Source organism: Cavia porcellus, unplaced genomic scaffold (genome assembly GCF_034190915.1).
Source record: "Cavia porcellus strain 051 isolate PalLab524CR breed Dunkin Hartley unplaced genomic scaffold, mCavPor4.1 scaffold_33, whole genome shotgun sequence".
Lineage (NCBI taxonomy): Eukaryota > Metazoa > Chordata > Mammalia > Rodentia > Caviidae > Cavia > Cavia porcellus.
The window spans coordinates 17772880-17786532 of NW_026947516.1; the positions used below are offsets into that span (position 1 = coordinate 17772880).

At 39.5% G+C, this 13653-nt stretch overlaps 1 protein-coding gene across 2 annotated transcripts in view; it reads left to right on the plus strand.

The window, feature by feature from the left end:
• Grpr (gastrin releasing peptide receptor) overlaps positions 1–13653 on the plus strand; it is a 67108-nt gene that overhangs the window by 44175 nt on the left and 9280 nt on the right. Inside the window, exons 2-3 of one of the 2 annotated variants that reach the window (XM_063242727.1) lie at positions 4926–5277; positions 6640–7019. In XM_063242727.1, the coding sequence (XP_063098797.1) occupies positions 4926–5277; positions 6640–7019 (732 nt within the window). Of the gene's footprint in view, positions 1–4925; positions 5278–6639; positions 7104–13653 lie in introns of those variants that run through there. The other variant, XM_003463023.4, reaches the window with a different exon arrangement.

Genomic DNA, 13653 nt, shown 5'->3' on the forward strand with positions numbered 1-13653 from the left:
GTGGGAGCTGAAGATCAACAGCAATACTAGGTCCAGGAGGTGAGGGGTCCCAGAGGGCAGCACCAGGGTGGTAGGGGCATGGAAGAGGCCAGCCTGGCCTGGCTCTGCATGCCTCTGGAGGTCTTGTGTCCTGAGGCAGATGGCAGGACAGCAGAGGCGTGGAAGGGGTAGGCTTGGGGGGAAGGCCTTGTGCACCATTGGCAGTCCTGTGTCCCATGATGCATGGCAAAACAGTGGGGGTACAGAAGGAACAGGCTGGGGGTGTGTCCAGCCTTGCACGCTTCTGACAGTCCTGTGTCCCACAGTGCAAGACAGAATAGCTAGAATATTTTTTGATCTTTCCAATGTTTGCAAGAGAAAAGTGAACCACAGATGTTTACAGAAGTGAGAAAGAATTTCCCTGAGCCCCATATTATCAGAGGAGTGAATCTGTCAGTCTTTGAAAGAATAATATTTTTTTGAGATAGGATCTTGCTATTCATTATGCTGTTCAGACTGTTTTTTGAATTCACTATGTAGCTCAGGCTGGCCTTGAACTCCTGGCAATTTTCCTGCCTCAACATCAAGTACTGAAATTACAGGTGTGCACCACTATACCTGGCTGAAAGAATAATTCTTACTAAATATGTAAAAGTGAATCTTGTCTCTCTCATTTGTGAGATGTTGCAAATAAGAAAAATATCCTTAAGTAATATACTATTAATCAACTAATCAGCAAGTATTTGCTGAGCCTCTAATTTAAAATGATGGTATGTAGAACAAGGGACGTGGGACATTTTTAATGAGATAGGATAAAAGAGAAGAAAAGATGTATGTCTATGACCTATGGAAACATACAGGAACATCAGGTAGGAAAGACATACCCATAGGAAGCTAGCAAAAGATTAATTTAAAACAGTGAATAGTAATCATAAAATGAAAGGAGTTGATATTCACATCATAAAATGTAGACAGGGTGAGACTGTTTGAGGCCTATATTGGTGACCAAAAATTTTATCAAGATGAAACTTAGCCTGGAATTTGGAAGGATTTGATCTATATGAATGGAGACTCTGGGTTCAAGAATGAAGAAAGGAGGGAAGCAAGGAAGTGATGCATATTTAAGAAATTGTGTATCACTCAAGCACATCTTGAAGTAGGTTGATCATTCTTTCAAGGGGCAACAAGCTGGGGATGACATAGTGAAAGAATCCTGAAATCTGGTGACAGTGTTAAATGGCAATCATATGTAATTATTCTAGATAGGGCTTTTTGGTTGCAAATGAACAGACTCCACTCAAACTACCACAAAGAAAAAGGGGATAAGAGAATTACAATATTATAGCAGGAGATCTGTTGTACACTCAAGACTAGTTCATGAGCAGGAAAACAAGGACCCTCTGGATGACTTAGAGCTACATCATCTCAGCTTCCTTCTTTAGTATCAAGATTTTTATTTTCAACATCAATCCTTCACTAACTACACTCTTTTTCCTTTTCTGGTTAAATGTTTAAGAAAAAATGAAACTCTTAAGTGCCTGGTCAGGTGATGCATTAATTGGGTTAGGCAGAGTATCCACTACAGTTCAATCAACCAATATTCTAAAACAGGAACCACTCAAGGGTTCTCCCTGTATTGAGAGATTAGGCAAAGCAGTCTAAACTAGAAAAGAAATAAATTGAAAATTCCCAGAACCATTAGACATGCAGGAAACATTCAATATGTTCTGTATACCTTTGAGAAAGTCCTGATTTGCTTCTCTGCTTCTAGAAAGGATTTACCCACATTGCTTTCTGAAAGAGCTGTGAGATTCAGAAAAGCATTTGTCCTAAATTTAATGTTGATTCCACTATCTTACAACTTCAATTTCCCACCTGCAGAATGGAGAAAATCAAACCTACTTATTGGGATTGTCTGGACCATAAATGAGATCATGTAGATGTCATTCCCTGCTTTGTTCAAGATGAAGGCGTAGTAATTAAGATTGCTTTCATTCTTTTGATATGTTACAAATAATTTATCATAGGAAATTATTTGCAATGTATTTTTACTTAACTGCACAAATAATAATTAACATATCAGTATTATAAAGCAAACCATATATATATATATATATATATATATATATATATTCCACTGAAATATTTTACTATATGTCTTTAATAAACAAAAAGTCTCTCAAGAAATACATAACTACAGTGCCATTATCTCACTCCATACATTTAAATAATTCCTTGATATCACCGATACTACCTCTATGATAGATTTTCTTTTGCAGTCTCAAAAATACCTTTCTATGGTTATTTAGTTTGGGTGAAAATCCAAAAAAGAGTTCACACATTGCATTGAGTTATGTCTTTCACATTTTTATCTGCCTGTAACTATGCTTTCTGATTTTCTATGACGTGTTTAATCATGGGGTCATGATTGCTATAGAGCTTTGCACCACAGAATTGGGCTGATGTTATCGATGACAGTAAGTTGTTCACTCTGGTTTTTGACTCATGCATGAGTGACTCACCTTTACTCAAGAGATTCAGTGGTGCTTATGATTGCTACCTGTCAGAAAATGCAGACAGAAGCCAGTTACCATTCTATCTTTTAGAAATTTATTAACAATGCCTTTAGTTATATGTATCTTTGATTGAAGATGTTCACATACTTTTAATAAAAAAAGTAGATTTCTTGTCTGACCTACATTGTAAACTAGAAATAAAAAAGTTTGAAATGGCTAATGAATAGAGAATAAACTAGAGGAAAATGGAACTTTTATATTCTTTTGTAATTGTTTAAAATGAAAGCAAATGGGCACACAGAATCAGGGGTTTGGGGGGTGTTCAAAGAATCAGAGCCCTTTCTTCCCTACCTCAGTTAGAAACACAGCTCTAGTTAGACATCAGATAGACAATAATAAAAATAATGACTTCTATGTTTGGAGAGTGTGTCTTGGTCTATAGCAATAATCTATAGTAGATATACCATTCCCCTCTGAGGGACATTTAGGATGACCTCAGGCCTCCCTGAGCCCAATACACAAGCCAGATTTTTTCCCCCAAATTTGCTACTTAACAACTCATTCCCCACTTCCCTGGCAGCAGGAGCAAAGTGAGCGAGCAGTCTGGGTGCATCTGACAGTTGTCTAGTCAATACGGAAACAAGTGGAAGTACAGGGACTCACTAAAGTCATGCTCACTTAAGTAGAACCCGCATTAAACACAGCCTTTTTAGCAATAAACAGCTTCATTTAGTTGGTCCCAACCACCTTAAGATTGCTAGCAGCAATTAAGATTTATAGCAGTTCACATTCCACTGAGCAAACATTTGTTGGGTATGTGTCCATCCCAGTTCCTGTGGATGCCAAAATGAAAAAAAGGCACACTGCCCACGAAAAGCCCCATTCCCTTGTGATTTTCTAAGCTAATGCATACGAGATAAGAGTGTGGCCCACCAGACTAGGTGAACAAGGGAGTTGTATCAGGCACCTGTGTGTGATGCTGAACTCTAGAAGAAGAGATGTCCCCTGCTGCAGGGAACTGGTTAGTTGAGAGCCTCCAGCCAGCAACAGCTCTCTTGAAGTTCACCTCAGCTTTCAAGCCATGGCCGTAATCTCTTGGGTGGTTTCTGCCAATGACTGGGTCAGGCAGTAACAGAAGTCACACTACTCTTGGAGTGATCTCAGCCAAGGCAGTAAGACAAGTAGATGGACATTTCCACCTAAAACAGGACTCCTCCACTGGGCAATCTATGCTCCCAGACTTCCAAGTGGCCTGGTAAAGGATGACCCAGTGGCCTCACTTTGCTTACCAGGACTGACAGTTTCTCAGGACAGGACTTCTAATGCTAAATCTGCAAAGGTTGGTCACCCATAGTACATGGACTTTTTTTCAGGTCTGCATTAATGTTTGACAGTTTCTCTGCCCAACTCTGCCTCCTTCTCCTTTTCCTTTCACAGGTGTTACTCTCTAATAAACATTTTATGCTTTTAACTTTGCTTCTGCTTCTGCTTCCCAGACACTCAAACCAAGATAAAGGCACAAATAGCTTACAAACCAATAAGGACCTAAATGTGCACTTCAAGTGAAGATAAGGCTGAAAGAGAGTAGGAGGGCAAGGGAAAGATTAATTTGACAATTAGAGCTACTCCTGAAGGATAAAGTTTTCAATGGGCAATTTTTTTCTGCATCCTTTGAAAGAAAGAGGAGGCCTATTAAAGTACACACAATGCCTTAAATTTCTTTGCATTCTATTTGAATATTCAAAGCGAAGGTTTTACAAAAATGAAAAAAAAAAAAAACAACAAGTTCCTTGTCTCCATATCTCTCCTGATATGTGCTTTGCTATCTCTCTAATAAGGAAAATGAAAGGAGCATGAGCTTTTCTAGAAGTATTCTTAGAGTCATGAGCCATTGTGAATTATACAACAGGTGGCTATACTTAATAACAATATATTGTATTCTTGAAATACACTAAGAGGGTGTATTTTAAGTGTTCTTGCCATAAAAAAAGATACGTATGTGAGGTAGTGCATATGCTAATTAGCTCAAACTAGCCATTCTATAATGTATACATTCATTTTGAAATATTATATTGTACACAAAAATGTATAATTTTTATTTATGGATTTTAAAAAATGAAAAAAAAATTAAAGACACCTCTAAGCTGAGAAAAAAAGAGAGAGAAAGTGCAAGAATGTGGACAGAATGTTTTTGGTAGAGAAAGAGGAAGGCGCCTTTCACAGCCCAGGTAGGATGGGCAGGAGACAAGCTTGGGGTGCTGAATTTAAGGAGGCACTCATGAATTCAGAGTCAGAGTGTTCACGAACCTGAGAGTGGACGCCTCCTTGATTATGGCACCTCAGTAGTCCAACTTGCTTTCCCTCCGTTCCAGCCCTGGCATCCTTAATATTAAGCATCTTCTGCAAAAACATTCCTCTTTCCTGCTCCAGGTACAAAGCCATTGTCCGGCCAATGGATATCCAGGCATCCCATGCCCTGTTGAAGATCTGCCTCAAAGCCGCCTTGATCTGGGTCATCTCCATGCTGCTGGCCATCCCAGAAGCTGTGTTTTCTGACCTCCATCCATTCCATGAGGAAAGCACCAACAAGACCTTCATTAGCTGTGCCCCATACCCACATTCAAATGAATTGCACCCCAAAATTCACTCCATGGCTTCCTTTCTGGTATTCTACATCATCCCATTGTCAATCATCTCCATCTACTACTACTTCATTGCCAAAAATCTGATCCAGAGTGCTTACAATCTTCCTGTGGAAGGAAATATCCATGTCAAGAAGCAGGTGGGTACTAAGGATAGATTCATTTCCTTCTGGAAACTTGAACCCTTGCATTTCTTTTGTTCCCCATTGGCAAATACAGTACTTAGGTAACCCAGTTGCTTGATTTTGCAACAAAATGAGGTGGAATCTGTGGCCAGATGCTTCTTTAATTCCAATCACATTGTTTGGCTAGGAAGAGTTATCACCATATGGAGGCAAAGTAGGGGGAGGGAGAAAATCATGTCCGTTGAAGAAAAAAGCAGTAAATTGCTTAAGAAAGGTTCACACTGATTTGAGCTCAAATCTAAACATGACTTACTCTCTTACTGTCTCTGTGCCTCAGTCTTCTTACCTGTGGCATAGATTTCCACATCAAGGTGAGTGGAGGATTACAGGAGACAGCATATGCAATGCCTAGCAGCAGCATGATGCCCTCCATATGTGTTAGACCCTCACCCACTATGCACCCTAATAATTTCACTCTTCTGTTCAAATAATAGAAACTGAGAGCTCTGGCTTTCTTTTGTCAGGTCTTCTTGCTTTTAGCTTAGATGCAGATCTTGTGATATTTATGATGAAAAAATAGGATGAATAGCCAACTCAGTTGAAGTCTTCAACCTTTCAGAATGTTTTTCACTTTTGTTTTTGTCCCAATTGTCAAGGAAGAGTGGGCAGCTGTCAGCAAAACTGTTTCCTTCCTTGAAAGTGCTCTCTCTGGCAATCATGCATTGCACCCCAAATTCCTTAATGAGAAACAAGTTTCCCCTTGAGGTCACATAGGGAGTTGGGAGCAAAGGGAAATATTCATCCTACTTTGTCTAATCTTCTTATATAGTCCAGAAATAAATTGAGATTATACATTAATAATGAAATTTACATTGGCTTGGCCTATGAGGAAGAACAAAACTGGGTGCTATTTTGAGCATCAGAAGGAAGAAATTAACTGTGGAGCAACAAAAGGCATGAAGTTCTATGGCTGATAAACTGCATCCCCACTCTCCCGAGGAAAAGAGAGCACTTACTAGAATTTCATTGTGCAACCCATTCAAGCATGTAATCAACTTTGCTTAAAGATCTGGTCTCAGCAGCCTGCTCTAACTCTGTTCTACCTCATGGCTTTCTGTTTCCCTGCTCATCCATCTGTGTGTTTCTGACTTGTTCTCTGTCTCTATTGCGTTCCTCCTATTTTTTATACTTTCTCTCTTCCTTCCTTGCTGAGTTCTTTGTCTGTGGCTGTATGAGCTTGTGTTTGTTTTGCTTAATGCTTTTTCTTGTCTGTTATTTATTTATTTATTTATTTATTTATTTATTGGTCTGACTCTTTAGCTCCCTTTCTCAGATACTGTTCCCTGCTCACCCGACTTCTGTGTGTTCTCTCCTCAGATTGAATCCCGGAAGCGACTTGCCAAGACGGTGCTGGTATTTGTGTGCCTCTTTGCTTTCTGCTGGCTTCCCAACCACATTATCTATCTATACCGTTCCTACCACTACTCTGAAGTGGACACCTCCATGCTCCACTTCGTCACCAGCATCTGTGCACGCCTCCTGGCCTTCACCAACTCCTGCGTGAACCCCTTTGCCCTCTACCTGCTGAGCAAGAGTTTCAGGAAACAGTTCAATACCCAGCTCCTCTGTTGCCGGCCGAGCCTGATGAACCGGTCCCACAGCACCGGCAGAAGTACCACCTGTATGACCTCTTTCAAGAGCACCAACCCTTCGGTGGCTACCTTCAGCCTCATCAATGGAAACATCTGTCATGAGGGGTACGTGTAGACTAACCTTTGACCTTGGCCCCTAGGAGCTCCGCATTTTGCTTTCTGGCTGGGCAGGAGCCCTGAGTCTGTAGTCTTGGCGCCCTCCAAAGAGCCTTCAGAAAGCTCTGGAGCTGTGCTAGTGTGTGGTGGGTGGGTGGGAACAGCCCAAGGGGATCACTGTTGTGTTTCAAAGTAAGCCTTTAAGGGTTGGATTTCCCTTTCAACTTGTGAATGCTTCTTCTAATAGAGAACAAACTTTCCCTTTTTTTAGAAAAGGGAACAAATAGGAAATTATTATTTTAAACTTCAAGCCCAGATACTACAGGGTTGACCAATTAAGTCACAGACACTGTATTAGAACCACCAGCTTGTGTAGCAGAGAAACCATGCATTGACTACTTTGTGATGACCTCACCTTCTCATTGCTTTAAGCAGAAGGTAATACTTTAAAAAGCTGACTTGACACTTTTTTCCAGGAATATCATTGTACATAAACCAAGAAATAACCTTCATCTGTATTCCTTGAAAGTGCCTCATGGATGAGAAGCGGTCTCCAAATTTATAATAATTGAAACCAGTTTAATGTAAGCCAAATCTCTAAATATTGAGTTTTTAAAAGATGTAATGGGGAATGCAGGAGAAATACTCAATGTGTAATTTTAAGGCGAAAATACAACTGAATACATAGCCACATACATAAAGATTCACAAGTGACTCTAGATTGATATCTCACACTTTAACTTCTTATTTCTTAAAGTCTTGATTGCTGTTACCAGTTTTAATCATGATGATGCCATTTTACCATAGAAGAAAAATCCTTTAGGAAAAAAAAAAAACTTGACCATGCAATCAACTCATCAAATGTTTATAAAAGCATAAAGAATAGTATTTATTCTTGGTGTACAGGTTTTGAGCCCAGTGTGTTTACTTAGATTTGACTATCTTTGTCTACTATGTTGAGGCACAGCCTTTAACATAAGAAAGGAATCACATCTGAAGGAAAACAGAAACTTGTTTACCTTGAAGCTGTGCTTCTCCTAAAGCTTATGGGAGAAAAGGAACACAATCTCAATAACATATATTTTTGTCTAAATATATATAAGAGGGGTGTGAGGGGTTTCATTTTAAGAACTGGTTAATAAACAGGTACAGATTTATTTCTACTTTAAAAAAGTAATTATGAAATAGCCTATGTGAAGAAAAAGACTGGGCTGAAATCTGTTTTCTGTCTGCGAGTGAATAAAATTGGCTCTAAAAAGATTAGCTTATCTTGCTGTAGAAGCCCCATTTCATATTTTTCTTGATTTGAAGATGGGCACGTTCTGACAGATTTCAAACTTGTTGAGTCACTTTTGGATGAATCCAAATATTGCAAGTGTGCCCCAAAATGTAGCCCTTACATCGTATGCAATTTTAGTTCAGAATTCGTCTCTGTAGGTGAGATGGAAACAATCAACTCTCAAAAAAAAAAAAAAAAAAAAAAAAGAAGAAAAAAAAAAGAAAAGAAAGAAACAATCAACTCTCTTTTCCACATGACACAGATAAAAAGATTTTTGTCTCCGTCAAGGAAATTCTCGTTGCTTGTGGAACTTTAGGAGTTTGGACCCAAACAAGTTGCAAAGATGTATTTACAGTTGTATTAGCTGACACAAAACCTCTTGACCCCCCTTTCCACTTGCTCTTATATTCTGCAGACATCTGCTTTCCCAGTAGTCTATAATTATATCACACAGTTTGAAAAGCAAGACAGACAGTATAGCTGAAAAGACCACAAGTTCTTGACATGCCAATAATGTGTCTGGCTATATGACCTTGGCTCTCAATTTCCCTTCTCTGGACTCATTTTCTCTTCTCGATAATAAGAAGACAGTGTTAAATACCCTCAATCACTAAAATTCTCTGAGTCTCTTCCTTGTTTCTAGTTCTGTTTCTTTGGTTTGGCTTTGTTTTTTGAGACAAGATTTTGCTATGTATTCCAGGGTGGCCTTGAATTTACTATGTAGCCCAAGCCAACCTCAAACTCACAGCAGTCCTCCTGCTTCAGCCTCCCAAGTGCTGGAATTATAGCCATGCACCACCAAGTCTGCTTTCTAATTCTGTCTCGGAAGCATTTATATAGCCCACTTGCTTGTGATCACCTTGTTTTTGCTTACCTTGCAACACTTAACTTCTTGGAATTCTTCAACCACCATTCCCTACTCATGCATACATTAGCACTATAAAAGGGGACAGACCGTTCTGTGGCTTCCAGGAACTCCTTGGAATCATGCTCATGAATGATGCTCCTTCCATGAGCTTGCAATGTTTTGGAGTTGGAGTGGGAAGAAAGATAAGGGAACATATTGCTACATCTTCTCATTATTCAAAGAGTACTCTTCCTACTTCCTTTCTTCAACTTCATGTATCTATTATCTTCAACTACTGTTCATAACTTTGCCCTTGGCTTCCTTTCAAAACTCATGGCTATAAATGATTCCATACCTGGTTAGTTGCTCACATACACAGAATTCTGAATACCTAGATATCTGGTGTGCAGAATCTGGGTACTATTTTACACATCTCTGATCTGTCTGCTTCCAGGGATATTTTGGGAGTAAGACTCATCTTCTTGCCTCCTGCAGTTAACATTTTGGCTCAGATTGTGTGTCTCTTTCCCAACATCTGGAAAAACAGTGAGAAGACTGAGCTCTGTGTGTCCTCAGGCAAATCTTATTACTTCCTTGAGACTCTCAAGTGAAAGTATTGGAGGAGACGTTTGTCACCCATTGACCAAGAACTTGCAAAACTAATTTTGTCAATTAACTACTGGCTTCCCTCAGATTTTCGTAGTAGGAAGGACTTAATTGGGCCCTTATCTAGGGAAATCAAAGTTTTATTTCACCTCAAGAACTTAAAATCTCATGAGAGAGCCCCAAGACCCATGTAGTGGCACCTCTCAACAGGGTAGAATGTGGCAAGGGCTGGAATTAACACATTTCACGCCTGGCTTCCAAACATAATCACGTTTAGCATTTGTGTCTTTGGTGAGGGAAAAAATCAATTTTTCTGTGGAAAACCATCTGTGTTTATTCAATTGACAGATACAACCTTTCAATCTATCTTAAATTGAGCCTCCCTGAGGCAGGAAGCTCAACAGTGATAGATTAAGCAATAAACAAAGCAGTCTTCCCACCAACGACTGCTGCAGACAGGGAAGGTGCAGCTGCTGTTGGGAGCGATATTGCACAGTGAGATGATCCTCCCTGCGTTGTGCAGACAAGGCCCTACCCTGATGAATGATTTTATGATTCCCCATAAATATGAATGGCTAAGCCCTGTTCTTCTGGCTGCTCTCACCTTTCTACCGAAACTGGCTTTCTGCCTCATTAACAAGCCCTGGGTTTCCCTCTTTGCCCCATAAACAATTTGGTTTCCTTTGGAGGATGGAAAACCCTTAGGTAAACACAAACAACTTACAGGAGGCTGCAAATGAACCAAGCTCGGTTTGTGAAAATGCACGATGAACAGAAGTAAATGAACTTGAACAGGTTACAAATTCCTTGTTTGCACCAGGAGTAGCAGTCAGTCATTGGTTTCTGAGTCTCTTCATATATCAGATGGTTCCTGTAAGAGCTAGCTTGGTTTGGGGAAGATACACTGAATGGTATCCTCATCTGTGGACCAAAAGGTGGCTGTGTCACTTTTCTTAGAAGCCAGAAACAAATCCCTGGCAAACCTGACTATATGAGAGTTGAATGAGTAACATCTATTTGTGTCATGATAAAATTGCAGTGATACAAACTTTCTCACTGCTTGTGCCCCTCACATTGGGAGGCTGAGGTTGGAAGAAGAACTTAGAATTAGCCCTGGGTTTCTTCAGGGAATGGAGCACATTTGTATAAGTTCTAACAACATTTTCATGAAGTGGATTAATAGCTAAAAACGGGAATTCTTCACTCTTGGGGCCAGACTCTCTGTGGTATTTATTCAATGAAGGGAGTCTTTCATAAGTTTTACTTCATTTTGTGTCTGAGTGTTCCTTCCAGTCCCACTCAGGAACACTGCCACCACAGTGAAATATTGTGCTCTCTCTTCCTATAATTCTGGCCTCCAAAGAAATCTTTTGTTAGGTGATGATGGGATAAGCATTAGCTCTAGCTAAATATATCCAGAGCAATCAACAAATGACACTCTGAGAACAAACTTTGCTAAAACCTCATATTAGTAATGCATTCAGTGGAAATCAAATAATTTTTTTAAAGTTTCAGTGTGATGCGTGTATTAAATTTAAGAGCATTTAGGTCATAATATTACATGTCCATGATTAATTCAAAAGAATATATTACATTTACCTAGTGTTCATGCTCTATAAAGCACTGTTATACTTATTACCTTGCCTAATCCAACCTTCCCTGACCGCCAAAGAGCTGCTTTACATCCTTTACTATGGGCATCTATAAATATTAAATTCACTTACTAGTGACCATTAGATTAAAAGACCCATGGACCTATGAGCCTGAAACCTGAAACCGTCAATCTTAGAGCATATTTGATTTACAAAAAGGCAATTTCATCTAGTTCAATTTAGTCCAATTTAATTTTGTTCGTCATGCTTCATTCTCATGGCCCGTTTTGTGACATGTGATATGAAAGAACAGGGCTGATCACTGTCTCCCTGTACACAGGATATTCTGTTGCCCCTGGAAGTGAGTCTGGGCACAAGGGAGGAACAGGGTCATCACTGGCTGCTGCAGGAGAGGCATAGTGGTAGGAACAGTACTCCACGTCATAGTGAAATAAAAGGCCCAGAAAGGTGGGACCACTGGGGGCAACACCACAGGACACAAAATGTGTTGCATTTGTCCCAAACCTACATGGAGTCATGTGGCTCTGGAAGTACTGGGAAAGAAGCGACTCAATTTTACCAAGCATCATCATTCCAAGTGCAGTACTGGACATATAAAGTGGTGGCTCAGGGAGATTACGTAGTGATCATAAGGTCATATGGAATAGTTGAATGGCACAATGTAAGTGTGAACTTGAATCATGAGTTGACATGCATACTATTGCTCAGCACTGCTTCTCAAACCCAGCCTGTGACAGAAACTCTGTTCACAGTACTTAATGGAAAACTCTGTTTCTTACTCTAGATTTGGTCCAGCTGCCTGAGCCAGTGATGAAGTCCAAGAATACACACAACATGCATCCAAACACATAAGTTAAGGACTTCTTGATGTTGAGGTGGAAAACCAGTACAAAGTTGTTGAACAGGAATGCTCCTTGGTATAGTTGTTTGTGCCCTCACCTCCATGCAGAGACTCGGTTCAGTGGGGAGCAAACACTTGGGGGAAATTTTCCCACTTGTGACTAGCTAAACAGAGAAATGAAACTTGGTGAAGGACTGAAAGAGAGGACCCATATCTTTCATTTGGAGAAACAGTGTCAGGAAGAGGTGGAACTGCCTACTCCTCTCCCCAGCCTCTTAAGGGTAAGATACGGATGGTTGTGTCAAGACTAGAAAATACTGCTTGGACTAAGGTACCAGGTGAGGAACTCAGGTATGGAATTTGGAATCTTAGCGCCCAGCCCTGGTGCCCTGTCATAGACTGAGATTCTGCCCTCCCTCTGCCTTCTGTGAGCTCATATGTTTCTAGAAGATAAGATTTATTTCCCCTCCAGATTTAAAATTCATTCCCAGAGTCATATAGTGACATAAAAGGACTCTACATGTGTTATGGTCTTTTAAAAGAATAATTTTAAGAAAACCTTATGCATTCAAGACCTCAGTAAGTCTGGGACAAGCTTGAAAATTCTGATAGTACTCAGGACTTCAGTATTTAAGTAAGGTACATCATATAATTTAGGCCTCTTGTAAATCCTAAGTTTTCATCACTTTGTTTCAAGTTTAGCTAGCGACATTGACAATACACTTACAACATTTTCAAAAGTGAAACTGATTCTCTCTAAAAATTTTTGCTGTGATCTAGGTTTTACTGATTTGAATATGACCTTTCTTATATTCAAGCTGGTAGGGTTTGCAGTGATATGGATGGTTGAAACAGTCAATTGAATGAGTTGTAAAAATAAATAGCACAAATGTCTTTAATGTCACTTTATATCTTGTTTTAAAAAATATTTTGTAAAGTATAATTGTATGTGTTGTTGTTAGCCATAAATATTTGTTGCATTGAAAATGTACTCTGTTAAATAACTCAGAACAAGTTCCAGGTGTGTACTTAGTGTAAATAGTGTCATGACTTGGCTTTGCCTAGAGTCCTTGGACAAATTTATAAGAAATTTGCAATGTTAATATGAATGATTCAGACCCTTTTAAATGTGAAAACCTGTGTGACTGTGTTAAACTCTACAAAGTATCCCCTTGAACTGAATTTTTTAGTTTTCAAGAAATGCTTCCAATACTTCTATCACGTTGTATGTGGTCTGTGACATTAAGTCAAATCCAGTGTAGTAAGCTGAATGTTTGCATCGTAGAAGATAAGAAATTGATGTTATTACTTCAAATAATAAAGCTTAATTTATGAAACAGACTGATGCATGTATCTAATGTTCAATAAAAAACAAGTTTTGCATGCATGCACTCTGTGGCTATGTGTCCCTCAGTTCCTGGATTCCTAGGGCTGTCTGCTTCACAGTCAGTCAGGCT